Here is a 19,962-nt window from a genome sequence, read left to right as displayed (position 1 = left end):
GTGTGTGGAGTCTTGGGTCCTGGCTGCGTCGCTGCTCGCCGACATCTCTCTCCGTCGTCCGGCCACGTGGAAGATCTCCTGCGTGGCTTCCATCGCCATCATCGACACTCCACCAGCCAGCGGCGTAGCCAAGTGAGGGCGGTGGGACCACGCCGAGTGATCGGCTGTGTGTAGCCAGTAGAGACGTTAATATCTAATTGTTGTACTCAGAGTGAGAAGAAGAATAAGTGTTGGCCTGTATTGTGCCCAGTGTGAGAAATAAAAGAAGTACCCTCTGCACATGTGTTGAGCAGTAGCCTGATGACGTCATGGGGTAGTGGGATGACGTCATGTGACGGGGATTGTAAAGGGTTACTTAAGGGGGGCCCCGTGACGTGAGCGGGGTCGTTGTGGGAGTCCGGGCTGAGGCAGGTCTCTCCCGCTCGTGACCGGACGGAGTTGGCTGAACCCCGGTCCGGGTTTGACGATTGGGAAGAGCCGTCGAGATAGCCGAGGGTAAGGCTCGAGAAAGTCCGTGAGAGCTGGCTAGGGAGAAGTGGAGTGCTGCTCTCACTCGGTCGGACAGAGTTGGCTCAACCCCCGTCCCGACTCGGGTGAGAGAGCCCAAGGGAATAGCCGAGGCTAGGGACAAGAGTAGAGCCGAGGTCCAGGGGAAGGGCCGAGTGTCGTGTGCACCTACCTCTGGTGTGAGTTAGTGTGATTATTAACTGTTAATAAACCGGCGTAAGCCCTTACAAGAAACTCCGAGTCCGCGTGATTCTACACCTCAACACGTATAACCATGAACAGCGCAGCGACGTGCGGTGAGGTCAATGGCTGGGGAGGCACTGGCTTGTGTCAGAGCCAGATTCACACACTGAGAGGGCGTGGCCTCACGGAGGGGGGCGTGTTAGACACGTCCCCCTCAGTGAGACAGATGTGACAGCTGCCTCTCCTGGTGCTTTTTCATTGCAGTTTCATGACGAGACCAGAGAGCCTAAATATCTTTATACACATACGTGAAATAAGTTACCTGGAGTATGGAAGGCGATGACATGAAATGAAGGGGTCTACAAACATTACATTGGTGACATACTGAGATAGTAACAGGCACGCGCTTATTGCCCGCGCCCCATCCAGTTACTGAGGGGTTGCGCAATCAGAGGGGAGGCTGAGCTCGTCGCTGCCTCACCTCTCATCTCTTCCTGTATTTGCAACGGAGCTCCGAAAATTTGGCGATTTTTACTAGAAAAATTATTGGAATCGTACAGAAATTACATTTATAACACAGATCAGTGGAAAAATCTTTGTATTTATTTTTTTTGATTATTCTTTTTTGCACATTTCGTAACAGCTATTTTCATTGGAGTATGACAGTTGAGGCTCTGCCTCCCCTGACTGCACGTCCCTGGAACATTGTATATCCACTGCGGGATGCACTCTCCATGTTGTGGCCATCTTTCACAGTAATGGGATGCCACAATATGAATACTTCCACGGGACATGTTCATCTGAGTGATTGTCGACCTCTTCGGTGATTTCCGTCCTTTGCCTGCCATTCCATCACGTGTGTAGCGATGTCAATAGGCTGTGTACACGTACCTGCAGGGGCAGTCAGGGTCCTGCAGGGGCAGTTGCTATATCCCTAGCCCCAAAGCAGGAGGGGGCTGCGGGGTGTTCTCAGATCCCCTGGGAACCCTCCCAGTAGGAGGGGGCTACGGGGTGTCCTGGGATCCCCCAGAGCCCCCCTCTAGAACTCCCTGGAAGGTAGGCGGGGCTAGGGGCTGACACACCGATGCTGGGTATAAAAGCCGGACCCCAGGAAGGGTCCAGGGCCAGTCCAAGACAAAAGCTAGAAAACCAGCTAGCTAGTACCCTGGGACCCCTAGCCCCACTGCCCTTGTAAGGGCCGGGACTCTGTGGGCCAGTCGTGAGACCCTGGGAACCCCCGGCCGGACGTCCTTGTGGCCTGACAAATGGTTGCTAAGAGGAGCATATTCACATCCAGGCTACCCCAGTGACGTCCACTTAAAATTAACCTCCCATCAAAACTATAAATGACCGTTGACTTTTGGTATGTAGAAAAATATGTTCGTGAGTGATGCAAGACTGCGCATTTAACAAAATAAAATTATACATTTACCTTTTGGCAATCCACTGCTGGATGGAGCACCTCTCCATGCCGTTAGTCGTGGGGCGTTTGACCAAAATTCAAAATCACGCTGGCCAGTGCAATGTTACAACTATTTGAAACCAGTTTTTATTTTACCAAGGCCCACTGAGCTATATAGCTTTCTTAGAAGGTAACTGGCCACAAATTATAGCTCAACCAAGTGGCTTTTAACACCTGGACATTTATAGCAGCCGAAACGCATGCTTCTAAATATGGAGGGGAAATCCCAGAGGACTTGGAAAAAAAATCCACATGACCACGGGGAGAGACATGCAAACTCCAAATATAGATACCAGGGTCAGGATGGAACCCACGACCGTCTGTATACCAGTTGAGGTAGTTAACATCGAGGCACCGTCGGTGGGGGGGGGTCAGGACCAGTTCACATACCACTCGTCACGGGTGCAAGCCGTGACCAGGAATCTAACGCGGGTCAACCAACTGCACCACCGCTCCCACCCTGGCCAGAATTCTATAAATCGCTTTGCATGAACAATACAAAGGGGGGTCCACGAGTTTAGTGGAGATCCATCGGGGTCACCTCAAACGTTTCTCACACACGCCAGTTCACGAGTGAAAAAGGCCAGGATGAGCTCAAACCAAGACAATAGCTCCCAGTAGACTATTGCATTTATTTTAAAACAAATTATGCTTCATCGGTCAGTAAGGCGAAGTTTTACACAGGATTTTCAAGGTGTTCCCGTTACCACATTTGTGGAGATGCAAACGAGACTCAAACAGAACGGCATGAATTTGATGGGAAAGGACTTTGACGGGACAGACGACATGTTTAATTCCAATTGTAATAAACATACAAAACAATGTTGCACAGGACGGGTTTAAATTCCTGTGGCATGTATTTACAGCTGAAGCCTATGGTAATAAACACCTGCGACTGATAACTTTGCTTCCCCAACATAAAGTAACTTTAAAAAAAAATTTGCAGGACGGTGCTTGCACGTTTAAAAAAATTTAAAATTAAATGGAAAGAAAAAGTAGAATCCCCTCACCCTCCCCCCACCTTGGTTAGAATGGCAAGGGCATCAGTTTCCGCAGTTGAGAAAACAGCAACTTTTTGATTCAGTAGAAACCCATCCTTACCAACTCAAAACCCATACCCCCCCATTTTCCCTCTATGAACCGTTGGGCTAGGTGAGCACACACTATACCGCCAACATGATGATGTCGTTGCACCATTGAAAACAGCGCAGCACGCTACTGCAAGCGACGCGAGCGAATGGCGAGAACAAATTTAATTTGAACTCTGCTCCACAGCGTGCATTACACAGTAGCCACCCACAGCTATGCACCAATGGTCACAACAGCACAGAACAAAAGCGCAGCACTCCAGATGCACATGAAACGATATTAAGGACAAACAGCGCACGGCAAGCTTCTCGTGCACTTGTGCGCACCAAGACAAGTGGACGTGAAGACCAACCTGACGTGAGCGTGCACGCACCAACCCAGCCTGTGTTCCCCGTCGTTAATAAGTTATCGCAGAAAACCGAGCGAGCGAGTGCGTTGGTTGTGCCGAGTGCCCTAAACCTCAAAAGGAATGGAGCTTCCGGTGCAGGCAAGGCACTGCTTTCTCACCCCCTCTGCTTGTCAAGTTGATGCCGAGGACCCACAGGTAACAGATGCTGCGCGGGCCGCACAAAGACTTCCAATTATCACGACCACCGTGCGGGTGTCAATGCGAATGGCTATGACGAAGGGCAAATCAAACAAGCTTAAAGTTAAATTATAGTTTTCAATGTATTACGCATCTTCCACCCCCCCCCCCCCCCCGGCCTGCCCCATCTTACACTTGTTTGGTTTGCCTTCGTTCAAAAAAACGACAGGGTCCACAATGTCGCCATATCATCCAGTATCGATACCTTGTGTGACGCTAGCCTCAAAAAGATCAAATGATGCCAATAATCAATGTCAGGTAAAAATGTGATGTTGTACCAAGGTAATGCATGGCACGTCCTAGCTGAGCAATAAAAACAAACCCAAATCACCTGGACAATATCTGGATGCAATAGTATTAAATGCGCACAGGCAATAAAATTACACTTACTCAAACCCAAACACTGCAGCATCAATTCATCCTCAATTTGAATGTGGGGGGGGGGGGAATACAAGCCGTATTTACAACTCGTCTTTAAGTTTGGGGTCATCTTCATCATCGTCATCTTCAGGCTCAAAGTCGTCCTTCGCCTTGTCTGCATCATCATCGTCGTCATCGTCATCACCGCCGTCGTCTTTGTCTTCTGGCTCAGGATGATTTTTCATCTCCTCGTCACGTTTCTTTCTCTCCTCTTCATCCTGCGCCTCCTTCATCTTCTTCTCACCTTGCTGTTGTGGGAGAAGACACAATTGAGGTTGAGCGTTGAACGTCCCGACACCGTCGATCGAATGTGCAAAGACGTACGAGCGACCGATCTATTTTACACTCAAGTCCCTTCGCAATGTGTGCACGTGTGTCCGTCTGTCGCAGAACCAAGCCTTGCCCTCTTGGTGCGGCCAAGAATCCTCTCACCTTGGTGACTCCCCACGTCTCCTCACCAATGGTCTCGGCATACTTCTCGTCGTCGGTGATGAGGAAGCTGTCGAATATCGTTCCAGATTTCACCTGTGAATGAAAAAAAAATCACGAATTAAGCACCACCACAAACCAAGGAGAGCATACCAAGTGATTGCAGGGGAGGCAGAGCTACGTGAACAAAAACTCACTTCATTAGTCCAATGTTTTCAGGAGCTGTGGCCAAATTAGGCATGTTTGGGCACCACACAATGCAAGAAAGTAGGGGCCCATGTGCCTACTTCGTGGGGACCAAAACCTTAATATCAGTCTTAAATCAGTGATCTTCAAATAATCCTGAATATAAAATGCATTGTTGTAGGGTGTCAATATGCAGCACTCAAAATCAGCCCAACACTTTCTACAAATTATGGGAAACTCGGACAGAAGTGTCCGATGGCGTGCGTCTTACTTTGCGGCAGCATCTAATAATCTGAAAGATGCAATACTACACGAGCACGCTCACCTGCCAGAGATCCAGACCGATGACCCCGATATTCTCCGAGAGGTAGATGTTGGAGTCAGCTGCGTACTCTGGGTTGTCAATCTCCGGGTGCACCCACACTCCCTTGTACTTAGGGTTGTCGATTTGGCGGGGTTTCCACTCTCCCTGTGAGCGAGTCCAAACATGCAGTCATCAACATCAGGCGTACGGACGAGAGAAGCAGCCCGAGCAATCATCATCACTTTCATTTACACACCGAAAACATCATCCTACGAGGACCAACTTCACAACACTTTTACAACATTGTTTGTAATGACCAATCACCATAAATACCATCTCCATCAGCTCACTAAATGAAATGTTCACACACATGATCAGCCATGATCCATGCACTAAACCAAGGCCATCCCATGCCATCACCATCCCCAATTCCCATGAGACCACAAATTCACTCTGTGCCATGGAAAAGCCTCGGAGAAAGCATGTCCTGCACGACAGACGTTTTTGTTCATTCTTAACATCAAGGAACAGCTGAGCTACTCTGGTTTATACCACCTCCATCTCACTCATCATTCATAACAACTCGTGTACAGCTTTCTCTCAAGGTGGACAAATTAGGTGCAATGGCCAATTACACACCAGTGCTAATGCACTGGTGTGTCAAGGGAACTAATTGACTTTCAGCCACTTGTACTCACTCTTTGGTAAGATCACCATTGAGTAGGTTAATGGCCTACCGGTGACACTGCTGACCTTTACCATGAACTAATTAACTGCCAATTGGTTGGCAACGACAAGTCACCAGCCAGCAGGTACAAATTAATTTATGGACAATTTTAAAGCATAGCTATTGGCCAATTAATTGTGAAAATACAATTCAAAACGGGATGGAAATTCTCGCAAACATTCCCTGCCTGTAAATCCAGGTGCAAAAAGTACCGCTGTTGACATCGAACTTTTCAAACAGATAAAAAGGAGACATTTTACATTCGTCCAGCATTACGTACGGGTTTCCTGTGCTAACCGTCTAACAACTCGGATCAATTGCAAATTCAGGCGCCGTATTATCTATTTACACATCAAGATAATAGTAACAATCCTTCCTACAAGCACAATTCATGCAATCTGTCAATACCAAGCTGCTTTGTAGTCATCTTATTTGCCAAACGATTTCAAACGTCAAACAAGGATCCTTAGCCAGCTATTGACAAAAATCAATGCAAAAAGCTTTTTTTTTTAATTGGCTACAGAGCCACGTTTAAGACCTTTGACACACGCTGCTCTACATGAGCAGCACTCACCTTGTACTCGGGATTCTCCACCATGGGTGGCTCCCACTCTCCATCCATCTCGTCATCCCAATCTTCCGGCTTCTTGGCATCGGGGTCAGGAATGTGCTCTGGCTTTTCCCAATCCTTGGTGGTCAGAAAGAGACTTTACAATTGGCTAATGATGACCGAATCTGACAAGCAGCCACAGTTCTTAATGGCTCATTACATTGTGCTGTCCGAAATTAATTGTACCACAGAAATCATGGTTGTTAGTCACTGTTATATGCAATACGATGCTTAATTACATTTGCATAATGTAATGGTTCCAAAATTTTATGGCCAAATAGGCTTTATATGAACATACTTGTCACTTGATTTGGGGCTTTCGTGACTGCAGGAATTACTCTTTGGTTCTTTCGATAAAGTCACGTAGAAAAAATATATAAACTAAATAAATGTTTTAATACTTGTCACTGCGACAGGAATGTGACATCCGCCAACAGCTTGTGGCTGCAAACAGATGAGCGACGCCACAGGCTCGTTTTAATTTAAGTGCTGGACTCAAGAGTGCTCAAGGGAAAGTGGTCACAGCACAAGGAGTGTATACAGTAGCCAAATGCAAGTGGCAATTTATTGATCATCCTCTCCAGAAAACAAATGCCAATTTATCTTCCTTCAAACACGGCTCTCGCCGCACGTACCTCTGGTTTGACATCGGTGGGGTCGTCAATCTTGGACTGGTCCTCCCAGTCCTCGGGCTTGTGTGCCTCGGGGTCCTTGATCTTCTTGGCCGGCAGGATGTCCCAGTCTTCCTCCAGGCTGCCAGACTCAACCTTCTTGTTGTCGATCTTGACCTCATAGGTCTGGTCTGGCCTCACGATCAGCGTGTACAGGTGGGTGTACTCGTCATCCTGCCAGACAAAGCACAGAGAACCCAGACCAAGAGTGAGGACCCACCTCGCAGCGCACCGAGCATACACTGCTCCCCAAATTCCATTGACAAATTTTAAGTACAATAAAATGTAGTTACTTATTTTTGCATCCGACTAGTGAGACAAGATATTATTTCAGCAACACCAGTGTAATTCGATGTTTTAATGATCTAAATTGCTGTCTTAGAATATTCCACATCACAATTTTAAAACCGCTTTTTTTTTACATGATTTTCTTGTAAATTATCCTCCATAAACCTACTATTTAAATTTACCCGACATCTCCATTGTAGAAGAGACGCCGTCTCCATTGACTCCGTTAACAGCACGTGTCACGGTTTTGCTCTTGTTTGCTCACCTTGCAGCGAATGTCCTTGTTTATGAGGTGGTTCTTGCCCTTGTAGTTAAAGATGACGTGAACCTTCTTGGTTCCTGGCCCGCAAATGTCTGGCCCTGGAGACAAGACAACAATATGAACAAATTAATCCTGAGTCCCATCATTAATTTAATCCAAGCATTAACAGAAAACACGTACCTTTAATACAATGACGACTTGCGGTTAATTTTATCAGGGTGCTTTTAAGATCACTTATAGAAGACATTTATAAACATTGCCATTACCCAAGACTCTGGTCCTCACCTCATGTAAAAGTGGATATTTTCTGCCACCTAATGGTAGAAACAGCCCATTACCAAATCACCTAGAATGTACACAATCTTATCAGATGGGTGACCTCCATGCACAGGAAGGGACTACGTGGTAGGCAGTAGGGAAAAGTGCAGTAAATGTCTTATTGTCCTGTGGTTCTACACTTCCACATAGACTCCCAGCCATCAACTCATACTGATCATAATGAAGTATGGTCAAATAACCCCCATGACAAAGTGATAAGGCATTATTCCAGAATTTGAATGACAAAAATACTATATATTTAGGCAGACACACATACATTGTCGAACACATTTCTGCCAAAACATTAAATATTGGTAAATTAGGAGCTCAACAAAACAACGTTGGGATTCCAGTCTAGTTTGTTTTCAAGTTAACCCATGGAGAAAATTAAATTCCAGATGTTCAGATGAACTGGGGCTGGTAGAGCCACGGTGTAATAGTATGGGTGCTCCCACTAAGCTCACCGCAACGATTGTAACATACTTTAAAACAATTTTTTTTCTCATACTAGGCAAGGCCCACTAAACTATGCAGCTCTTCTTCAGAAGCGACCCAGCCACAAACGAAAGCGTAAAGTGGCTTATCATCATGTGGAAATGTATCGCGGTAGCCGAATATTAAAAAGAAAAACTGCACTAAGTCTTAATCAAGCAGCGGTGACCCACCGAACATAATGAAGTATTGTGAGTCGCCGTGCATCTCCTCCTGGTTCATGTCCTTAGGGAAGAGCTTGATGTAGCCACCGCCGCAGTCAATATTCTGCTCATGCTTCACGGTGAACTGGATCACCAGGGTCTTGCCCTCGTTGCTGAAGCTGTCGAAGCCGGCAGAGAGTGCGTAGAACCGGGCATCTTGACTCGTTTGCAGGCCTGCAACATGGGGGAGCAACTTGTAATCAGAATATGTATTTATACTGGGAGAAATCCGATGAGCTATTATAATCTCTTCTTCACAGATGTCCAGTCGGGGCAGATAAGAACATTACAACAAACAATACAAAAACATGATAGGACTGCAATGTACAAGGTAAACAAACCACCCAAACACATACGAATAAAACGAAACCAGGAAAATCCCACCTGTGGTATTAACTTCAGGTGGGTGGCAAAATAAATTGCAGCAATTGTAAGCCAGCACAAAAATGCCACTGCAGTTTTAATTGATATTCTGGATTTTTAAAAAAATTCTAAATTCATCCCAATAACTGTACCCACAAGTCACAACAACTGAAGTTGAAAATGGGTTATAATAATTAAACGGCCGCTGAAATTGCTGTTTAACTCATCACAATAGAAGCTAACCTTCTGTAAGAAGCCCCCGAGCCAAGTATAACTAATCTACAAAGCTGGCCTGACAACAACCTTGCCCAACTATGTAAACAGTAAATTTGAATCTGCAAAAGTGCTTGTAATGCTTATGCAAACCACGGACTTGCCTAAAGGAGCATACAGAAGGCAGGTGGCACTATAATTTAAGGTGAAAAGAACGATTATTAACAGGTAATAAAGAATCGTATTGCATCAAAAATATATTTGTTAAATAGCGCTTAATTTCTAAGCTTTTAATATTCTAAATAATGTTCTACACCATAAGCTCCACCAATTACTCAATTACATGTTGATGTTATTTGTGCACTGGAATCAGTAGTCATAATTGAACATTCACTTTGTTCAATGTTTACTGCTTGTCTTCATCAAATTCACTGCCATGTCACAGGGCCAAAGTTAACTTCACTCGTAGGAACCAGTTTTCATTTCCAGACAGGAGTGACTTAAATTATATAAATTAGACTTTAATGATCTATATATTTTCAGGCAAACTAAGTTGGTATTTGGAGCTCCTATTTCAGTAAAACTGGACATACACCCCCACATGAGGATAATGTGGTTCATTGCCACCAATGAATTGGTCCAGTTGTAAGCTCTTGTTTAAAGGGCACCTATTTAAGTGTGTAATCTATAAATGAGAGCTGAAAATTTGATACAAGGATTAAAAAACCTTAATATGCCGAGGGGGCGAACACATATTTGATTATCGTTTTGCTAATGCCAAATAACAAATGGCAAGCGCTTCAAGTATTTAAATTGAGGTCAAGTGTTCTACACACATAGAGGCTTCTGATTAATCATGTGTTAGTACATAATCTCTCATATAATATGTACGTTACACAATGCTACATTTCACATGGTGCCGATCACTGCTGAAAAGGTACAGATGAACGAACGTGCTTAAAAGCAAGGGCGTAAATGCCACCATTGCAATTCAATGGTGAAATCCGAATATGGAAGAACTACCAGGAAGCCAGAGAGGTAGGGGCCATAAAACTAGTTCCTCAGGTATTGTTTATTTTATTCTTTCATGGGGTGGGGGGAAAGGTCAGAGGCCATCTCAAGCAAATCATTAACACATCAACCATGCGTACAAACACCATCTCACCTTTATCCTTCTCGGCGTCGCCGTAGAATTTGCCGGCAGAGAGCACAAACTTGCCATAGTCGGACTTGTGTTTCGATACCACCCACCGGTCTTGCCATGCATCTGCAAAAAAACAGAAAACAATAACATTGCGGGGGAGGGGTCAGATTTATTTGTTTAAGCAAGACTGCACAACAGATCCAACTTTGGGCCCGGTTCACCACGGGTGTCTACATCGTTAATATGGCGTGTGTGTGCATAGGCATGGCATGGGAAGTGAGCAGAAATTCGGTTCGAGGCATGCACGATATTTGGATAAGAACCCACTAGGCGATGAATCGCCATTAGGCGATAAATTATGATAAGCCTATTAGAGTTCGAATTACTCGCTTGAAGGAGCATTCATGTGAACTTTTATTTCATCTGCAGTCATGCCACTAGGGGGCGTCTGTTGAGATTCAATAGCGGAGTCAAAATACCCCTTTGTACAAGTACCCGCACATCTCTTTCGTAAATTCCCTGCTGTATGAGGGCTTCCCCCACACCCGTGTCGGTCACGGGGATTACGTGAACATACTTCACCACGCTGATCAGTGCGGTGGGTTGGTGAAGGTTGGGGGGGGGGGGGGCAGACCCGGAGGCATTTGTTAAAAGTGCCAGTCTCGATTTGGGTGCAGTCCGTCTGCTGCCCCCCCCCCCCGACCGCAGCCCCTATTACAACCAGTAGTTGCTTGCTGCATGGCGGGCATCCATCACAGCACTATTGCAGGATCAAACCCGCAAACACAACATTTACAAAAAGGGACATATGGGGCTCACATCACCCAAACTAATTCCGGGGCCACAGCTTGCACGACGATGACGTCACAAGAGTAACTGACGCTACAATGGCTATGGGGGTGTGGGGGGGTGTGGGGGGTGTGGGGGGTGTGGGGGGGTGTGGGGGGTGTGGGGGGTGTGGGGGGTGTGGGGGGGTGTGGGGGGGGGTGTGGGGGGTGGGGGAGGATTTGGTGGTTAATTAAATGGTTGACTTTACTCCGTAACCGGCATTCACTTTATCTGGGCCACAAGTGACGAGAGCTATTTAGCTGTACACACACCTCGTGCTAATTGTCAATTCGAGTGTAACAAAAAAGACGTGGGGGGGGGGGGGAACATTTTAACACCAAATCTCTGCGCAGGAAAGGTGCAACATCTACAATTCTACAATTGTCTTGAGCACGTAGCCGCTGCCCATCCACCAGCAGTGTCCGTGAGCGGGTCACGTCGGAGAAATTTCACTAAAAAAAAAATCGCGTCCTTCATGGGGCCGGTTTTAACATTTTTGAAGCCACAAAAACCCTCAATCGATCAATCACGCGTTTGCTCACAAACGTCGACACATTAGCATTCTCATTAAATACCCCCCACCCACCTCCTAAAAAATCTATTGTTTTAATGGGAAAACGTTGGAAAATTTGGTGTCAAAATCCACGCACGATTAGGCCCTTTTTCAACATCCACTATGGCTCATCCCGCAAAACTCGACACATCGCCCCAGAATAAAACACGACGACTGGCACACGTCACACGGTTTGTCCACGCAACGGTAAATTGCCAATCCCAATGATTACACATCGGTTCAACTTAATTCCCGCACATCATGCCATGCTGATGCCCTCTCTCCTCAACCGCACACCCACCTCCATCGTCGAAGAGCTCCTTGAAGTACACGGCGGGCTCGGCCAGGGCGCTCGCCGCCAGCAGCAGCGCGGTCACGGCAACTATCGCGCAATGCATGGTTCTAAACGTCGACAAATGTCAAACTTTAAACCGTCGAGCAATTACAATCCACTAGTTTATATCGCACTTTACTCCAATTCGCAGCGAGCCGACTCGAAACAACCCGCACGGCCCCGGCTGTTCCACAACTGCAGGCAGCCTGCACAGATGGCGCCTTCTCATTGGCTGCCGCCGACAGCCGACGACCAATCAACGCTCACCACGACCCGCGGGTTCTCCCCCCCCGCTCCCGCGTGACCGTTGCGGTGACGTCACGCGCCTAATTTGGCAATGAGGCCCCGCCCCACATCCGCCCGACTCCCCCCCCCCCCCACAAACCCCCCACGGCCCCCCCACATCCGATCGCCGGGACGTGATGACGTCACCACGTCGCCGTAATGTTCATAAGCCCCGCCCCCGATCCCAGCGGTTAGAACGCTGCGGCGACTTTACGTAATGACGTCATCGCGGCTCCTCACGCTAAACCACGCCTATCGTGACGTCACGCGCTCACATTTGCATGGAGCCGCCCCCCCCCCCGCCCGCGATTCATCACGTGACCCGCTATCAGCTGTTTGCTCGTTCGCGTTTCTCAGGCTTCGGCTTGAACGAGCTGATGCGAGAGAAATGAATGTTGCATTCCTAATCTGAGTTACTCGATGATTTGTATGTGTTTGAGTTACTGATGTTGGCCGGGAACCGACATTAGGCCTCTGAACAACGTGTGAGTGTGTGGGGTTATTACTCCACCGCGGGATGATCAACTCGGGTCACCGACGCCGCGTGGAGAGGCCCTCATCCAGCAGTAGATCGAACAAGTTCCCGTTCGTTTTCATTTAACTTCGTTTACAAGTTGCGTTATTAAAATGAGCGAGGTTACGTGACGGCTATTCCATAGCTGTGGTGTAAACCTGGCAACGACACTACATATTTCAGATGTAATTAATACTGCACCTTTCAGGTTCATTAAGCCTCGGTATGTCTATAAAATAATGTTAACTGAAGTACAGAACAATGTTTTATTATTTGCAGACCGTAAAATACAAAAACTGTAATACAATGAACGTAACCTCGTGTGTAACAATGTGAGCCGTCGGTGCAATTTCAAATGTGCTACAGTATTGTGAGGTTCCGTAGGCATTCGATCGCGGCTTATATGTTCCATAAAGTGTAGGGCACTTTAATTCAACACCTACAATGATGAATCAATCCAACTTGGTGTATGAAGGATTCACAATCCTGCACATCTAATCGATTTGGCGCCTATGCGCGAAACTGGCTCTATCGCTCCATCTCTCCCTCATTGTATTATAATGCACAGTATTGCAATGTAACAACGGTGTGCACATGTAACTATTTAAAATTGTACTCTTATCTTCATTGAGGTGTATAATGGTTTGAATACCACTAAAGAGGAACACACCGCTGACGATACCACTATGACTAAAAGCAGCCAATGGGCTCTCAGCACGCGTCTCGCCGCAACCTCTCGGTGGGGGGGGGGTCAACCACTCCCCTCGCTGCGTGAGTCACACCCCCTCCACCCCTCCACCATCCCCCCCACCAGCCCTCCAGCCCTCCACCCCCCCCTCCACCACCCCTCCACCATCCCCCCCACCAGCCCTCCAGCCCTCCACCCCCCCTCCACCATCCCCCCCACCAGCCCTCCACCCCCCTCCACCACCCCTCCACCATCCCCCCCACCAGCCCTCCAGCCCCCCTCCACCCCCCCTCCACCACCCCTCCACCATCCCCCCCCCACCACCCCTCCACCATTCCCCTCCCCCCCCACCACCCCTCCACCAGATCCTCCACCATCCCTCCACCCCCTCCACCATCCCTCCACCAGCCCCCCCCACCACCCCTCCACCACCCCCCCCCTCCACCCCCCCTCCACCCCCCCTCCACCACCCCTCCACCCCCCCCTCCTCCACCCCTCCCCCTCCACCCCCCCCTCCACCCCCCCCCTCCACCACCCCTCCACCCCCCACTCCACCACCCCCTCCACCCCCCCCCTCCACCACCCCTCCACCCCCCCCACTCCACCAGCCCTCCAACCACCCCCTCCACCACCCCCTCCACCACCCCCCCCCTCCACCCCCCCCCTCCACCCCCCCTCCACCACCCCTCCACCCCCCCCTCCTCCACCCCTCCCCTCCACCCCCCCCCTCCACCCCCCCCCTCCACACCCCTCCACCCCCCACTCCACCACCCCTCCACCCCCCCTCCACCACCCCTCCCCCCCCCTCCACCCCCCCCCTCCACCCCCCCCTCCACCACCCCCCACCCCCCACTCCACCACCCCCTCCACCACCCCTCCACCAGCCCTCCACCACCGCCTCCACCACCCCCTCCACCACCCCTCCACCCCCCCCCCCCTCCACCCCCCCCCTCCACCCCCCCTCCACCCCCCTCCACCCCCCTCCTCCACCCCTCCAACCCCCCCTCCACCCCCCCTCCACCCCCCCCCTCCACCCCCCTCCACCCCCCCTCCACCCCCCCCCTCCACCCCCCCTCCACCCCCTCCACACCCCCCCCTCCACCCCCCCTCCACCCCCCCCCTCCACCCCCCCCTCCACCCCCCTCCACCCCCCTCCACCCCCCCCTCCACCACCCCCTCCACCCCCCCCCCTCCACCCCCCCCTCCACCCCCCCCTCCACCCCCCCCTCCACCCCCCCCCACTTCCACCCCCCTCCACCCCCCTCCACCACCCCCTCCACCAGCCTTCCACCCCCCCCCCCTCCCCTCCACCACCCCCCCCCCCTCCACCCACCCCTCCACACCCCCTCCACCCACCCCTCCACCCCCCCTCCACCACCCCTCCACCCCCCCTCCACCACCCCTCCACCCCCCCCTCCACCCCCCCCTCCACCCCCCCTCCACCACCCCTCCACCCCCCCTCCACCACCCCTCCACCCCCCCTCCTCCACCCCCCCCCCTCCACCCCCCCCTCCACCCCCCCCTCCACCACCCCTCCACCCCCCCTCCACCACCCCTCCACCCCCCACTCCACCACCCCCTCCACCACCCCTCCACCAGCCCTCCCACCACCCCCTCCACCACCCCCTCCACCACCCCTCCACCCCCCCCTCCACCCCCCCTCCACCCCCCCTCCACCACCCCTCCACCCCCCCCCCTCCTCCACCCCCCTCCACCACCCCTCCACCCCCCCTCCACCCCCCCTCCACCACCCCTCCACCCCCCCTCCACCACCCCTCCACCCCCCCTCCTCCACCCCCCCCTCCACCCCCCCCTCCACCCCCCCTCCACCCCCCCTCCACCCCCCCCCCTCCACCCCCCCCTCCACCCCCCCCTCCACCCCCCCCCCTCCACCCCCTCCTCCACCCCCCCCCTCCACCCCCCCCTCCACCCCCCCCCTCCACCACCCCCTCCACCCCCCCTCCACCACCCCTCCACCCCCCCTCCACCCCCCCTCCACCAGCCTTCCACCCCCCCCACCTCCCCTCCACCACCCCCCCCTCCACCCACCCCTCCACCCCCCCCTCCACCACCCCCTCCACCCCCCCCTCCACCCACCCCTCCACCACCCCCTCCACCCACCCCTCCACCCCCCCCTCCACCCACCCCTCCACCCCCTCCACCACCCCCCCCCCTTCACCCCCCCCTCCCCCCCCCCCTTCACCCCCCCCTCCACCCCCCGTTCATTTGTGGTCGCTTCTGATAAGTTAAATACCTCAGAGGGCTTTGCCTGGGTAGGGTGGGAATGGTTTAGTTTTGTTCGCATGCGTTTGGGTGATTTGATTACCCCTGTACTTTCGTGCCTGTCAACCAGGGTTGCGATTTCCGCATGGAAAATGCGGAAGGAGGGTTCAAATTTTCCCGCAATTTTTGCTAAAGTCAACCGCAAACGGTGGAAAGACTACTCCTATGACCGCGCGCTTTTAACAACACGTTAATGCGTTCTATTGGAAAGGATACATGCAAGGCCCAGCATCACGTAGGACTTTGAGTTACTGATTGGAATGAATATATGATTTCCGCATTTCCGCACAAGAACTACATACTTTATTCAAATGCGGAGCCGTGATTACGAGCACATGTACATGATGTATCCTTTCCAATAGAACGCATTAACGTGTTGTTAAAAGCGCGCGGTCATAGGAGTTGTCTTTCCACCGTTTGCGGTTGACTTTAGCAAAAATGCGGGAAAATTTGAACCCTCCTTCCGCATTTTCCATGCGGAAATCGCAACCCTGCTGTCAACCCCTTATCAGTGTCCTACCTTATAGACTAATTCAGACCTAATTGGTCACCCCGTGCCCTTATAAATCTCAACGTTCATCCTACAGAGTCCCGTCACAAGGGAGAAACAAACAAATAGACAAACCTTTTTACAGGTAGGAACTACAGGTTCCACACTGCCCACCAGGGATTATCTGTCTGTCTGCCGTGCATACTACAATCTCCAACACGAACAGACCTATAACCCAAAACTCCTGTTATCTGCAACTTCTCTTATCTGTAGGGTTCACAAGAAATCCCCCATTATCCGCGACCCTATTGCTACGTATTTACTGTTTTCCCTCATGCAGAACGCCTTACCTATCATACACGCATCGTTCGCGGTTAAGTGGAGTTCATTGGTAAATTCGTCCAGATTTGCGTACGGTGCAATAGAGGATTTTGCTTGCAGTGCTCTCTGCTTCCCACAACGTAGCTGTCAACATGGTCGCCCATCCAAGCAAGCACTTATCCGAGATGAGATGAGATTGGGTGATTTGCCATTCCGTGTGGTTTGATCATAGGTGTTCTGTATAATCCGTGCTTATGAATACCATTCAAGAGGAGCTCATTCTGAACGCCGTCTATTTAAGCACCTCCCCATTTAACAGGGATCCAGTTCATTATTCAACAGCCCACCCTAAAGTAGTACAAACCCCTATGCTAAAGTGCAAAACCACCCCTTACCTTGGCGTTTAAGAAACCCTCATTAAGTATGATATCTCATCAAGGGGATTTCATTCCACATGTAGTGTAATAGCGCCGACTGGTGACCAGCGGCAACCGTGGTGGACAAACAGTACACACGCCGGTGAGCATATACACGGGTGTGTCGGCAGGGCGGAGGAACTGGGGCAAGGGTCAAGGAGGGCCCTATCTGGAAGCCCCTGGAACCTGCTAGTGGGTTCGAGAATGGAGGCGTGGCCAGGGCGGAGCCAGGCCGTGCTGGTAGCATAACAGGGCCAAGAGCGGGAGCTTGAGGCTGCCGGTTTTGGGGATTGGATCGTCTCGTCGTTGCTGTCTCGTCGCCGTCGCCGCTGCTGTCTTTGCTCGATATTGCGCTGCTAGATAGCCTGTTAGCTATCTCGGTCAACGCCGTTGATGTTAGATGGCTAGTGTTGTGTATAGGCTAGCGACCCAAACGATAGGCTAGTGACTAGAGTGTGCAGGCGAGATCGTGTGTTCAATAAAGATGCCTTTACAAACCTCGTCTCCGACTCACTGACACTACACATACACCAGATAAACTAACAACCATATATCAGAATCCATATTTAGACTGGAGGAATGAGCTATGAAACAATTTTTTCACAGATGTCCAGTCGGGGCAGGTCAGCAAGTTACAACAACAATACAAATGTAGTGGTCATTGTAATGTAACACGCCGTCACCACTACTGCCCTGGTGTAGCACCAGCCATGGGCCAACACGGGGCAATAGCGAGTCCGGTCTGTACCAGGCAACGCCGTTAAGCTAGGAAACCTAGAGGCCGGTTGGGAACCAGAGGTACACACCCCAGGCCCCCAGTGGGGGATGGGGGATTACGCAATAGTCCCGGTCCCTCAAGAAGGTTCTAGAGAGTAGGCGTGGCCAGGGGCGGAGTGACTCTGGCCACCGTATATAAGCCGGACCTCTGAACGGGTTTGCCAGTTGTCAAGCTGAAGACCCGAAGAGCCAGCCCAGAATAGGACCCTGGGAACCCCCGGACCCGATGTCCTTCTAAGGGCCGGGACGGCGTGGGCAAGTGGCCGGGACCTGAAGAGCATGGCTGGGTCGGGTCAGGTAGCCTCCCCTAGGTCCTCCTAGCCGGAGGGCTGAGATATAGAGTGGTCCCAGTGGTAGAGAGCACGATAGCCCGGAGGCTGTACCTCCAACGGTATCGGGTGGAAGGGGCCGTTACCCCTTTGTGTCAGAGACCCTGTATTGCTATCGTTATTGTATAAATAAACGTGTTGAATCCAAGTGAAGACTGGGTCTCTATCATTACCACTACACAAATATAAAAACGAATGATAGGACTGCCCCCCCCCCCCCCCCCCCACCTTTTAAAGTATACCCCCAGGGCGCTTATACATCTTCTCCATGTAATTAATCTATTCAAGAACTCCAATGTCTCCCATTCAATGTGCCCCTATTTGAAAGGGCCCTCATCTTTTCAGGACAACTCCGGTATGCTTTCCAACGGCAGTGGCAACGTAGCATGTCCCCCATTCGAAGACCCCCCCCCCTATTTTTACCACCCTATTTAGCACCTCCGATTAACACAGTTGGCTACGTACGGTGCGATAGAAGTTCAAGACACATAGCGCCCATGAACGACACGTATCTTGCTCTATCCCCCTTGTAAAAAAAAAAACACTCCCCACTTGTCACTCACTGAATGCCCCTTCCATCTGCCTTCTGAGCTGGTCACTTGTTATTGGTTGGCGAGGTTTATGCAACGCTGCACGCACGGCCTTTATGAACGGGAGGGCGGATGACATCGAGGTCAAATTGCACGACTGCACGGTTTTTTGTTGCCGCAACTAGCCATCGCCCCCGTGGCCATGAAGTTTGCCAAAATAACCACTCCACAATTCACTCAAAGCACGTGCTATTTCAAGGTTTCCACGGAAAGCCATTGTTGACTCAACATTTGCATAAAATGTTCTTCAGAAGCACAATTCATAAATAAAGCAGTTCCGATATGCGAATAATTTATATTTTAATACATATTGGCACTCGAAACAGAGTACACATTTGGCGCAATACATGTGTGAATATATTACGTGTTTTGTAATATAAAATGTATAACCATAAAATCAATTACCTGTCAGGGCTACAATTCAGAAACTGATTCTCTCGTGTACAGTTTGATTGTTTTTATCTTGTTGACATGAGTTTTATGTTTCCTTAGTACAGTTGTTTGCTCCATGAGCCTAAATGTAACATAATGTGCATATTATGTACACAAATATATTCTCAAGTAGAATATTAGATGCACATATCGTGTGCCTAGGAATAAACATCGATCGAGTCACATGCATAGCAAATATACCAATAAAGTGGAAATCTATTTTATACTGTGGACATCACAGGCTAATTACACAATGTTGCTCTGCTCTAGATCAGCCATCACTCTGGGTTGTTGAAAAGTACGGAGTTGGTCAGCGCGAGTTAGATTTTTTTGTTCTTCTAAATAAGAAGCCATTGAAATCTCACACAACAGTGCAACAGTTGTTCAGACTTATTGAAAAAAATTAAGTTGCCTTTTTATCCGTTACGCATTGCGGGTCCGCACCATCCCACACTGCTCTAAGACTGACATCGCAGTCAACCCGGTATATTTCATTTTCAGAGATGGAATGTAACTAAATTAAGTGCAAAACAAAGCGTAATGAATTTTGTGTACGGGCATTGCCTGAGATATTCAATTGACTAAAGTGCTTGAGAACAGTGAAATCGCTGGTGGCTGTCTCGATTCAAACCCAGGATATCTCGGTGGTGTTGGCTCATTATACT

The 19,962-nt window shown here is 50.2% G+C and overlaps 1 protein-coding gene across 1 annotated transcript; it reads right to left on the bottom strand.

Annotated features, from left to right (window-relative positions):
- Positions 1–2,764: 2,764 nt before the first annotated feature.
- On the bottom strand, positions 2,765–12,387 carry LOC133349114 (calreticulin-like). Its single transcript, XM_061562311.1, has 9 exons — positions 12,140–12,387; positions 10,479–10,580; positions 8,708–8,911; positions 7,728–7,822; positions 7,139–7,348; positions 6,468–6,581; positions 5,188–5,331; positions 4,680–4,772; positions 2,765–4,495 (listed from the first exon to the last, which is right to left on the bottom strand). Exons 1-9 carry the CDS (start codon positions 12,234–12,236, stop codon positions 4,289–4,291), a joined length of 1,266 nt encoding a protein of 421 aa, XP_061418295.1. The 5' UTR covers positions 12,237–12,387; the 3' UTR covers positions 2,765–4,288.
- Between the last annotated feature and the right edge of the window lie 7,575 nt (positions 12,388–19,962).

This window comes from Lethenteron reissneri, chromosome 4 (assembly GCF_015708825.2).
Source record: "Lethenteron reissneri isolate LAM-NWPU_2019-01 chromosome 4, ASM1570882v1, whole genome shotgun sequence".
Taxonomy (NCBI): Eukaryota; Metazoa; Chordata; class Hyperoartia; order Petromyzontiformes; family Petromyzontidae; genus Lethenteron; species Lethenteron reissneri.
The sequence above is the reverse complement of the archived record's forward strand: the minus strand, read 5'-3'. Positions and strand labels throughout refer to the sequence as shown.

Coding starts and splice junctions, on each gene's coding strand:
- LOC133349114 (XM_061562311.1), bottom strand. CDS start 12,236: ATGCATTGCGCGATAGTTGCCGTGACCGCGCTGCTGCTGGCGGCGAGC. Junction 10,581..12,139: donor GGAGCTCTTCGACGATGGAG/GTGGGTGTGCGG, acceptor GTTTTTTTGCAG/ATGCATGGCAAGACCGGTGG. Junction 4,496..4,679: donor AGACGTGGGGAGTCACCAAG/GTGAGAGGATTC, acceptor CTCCCACAACAG/CAAGGTGAGAAGAAGATGAA.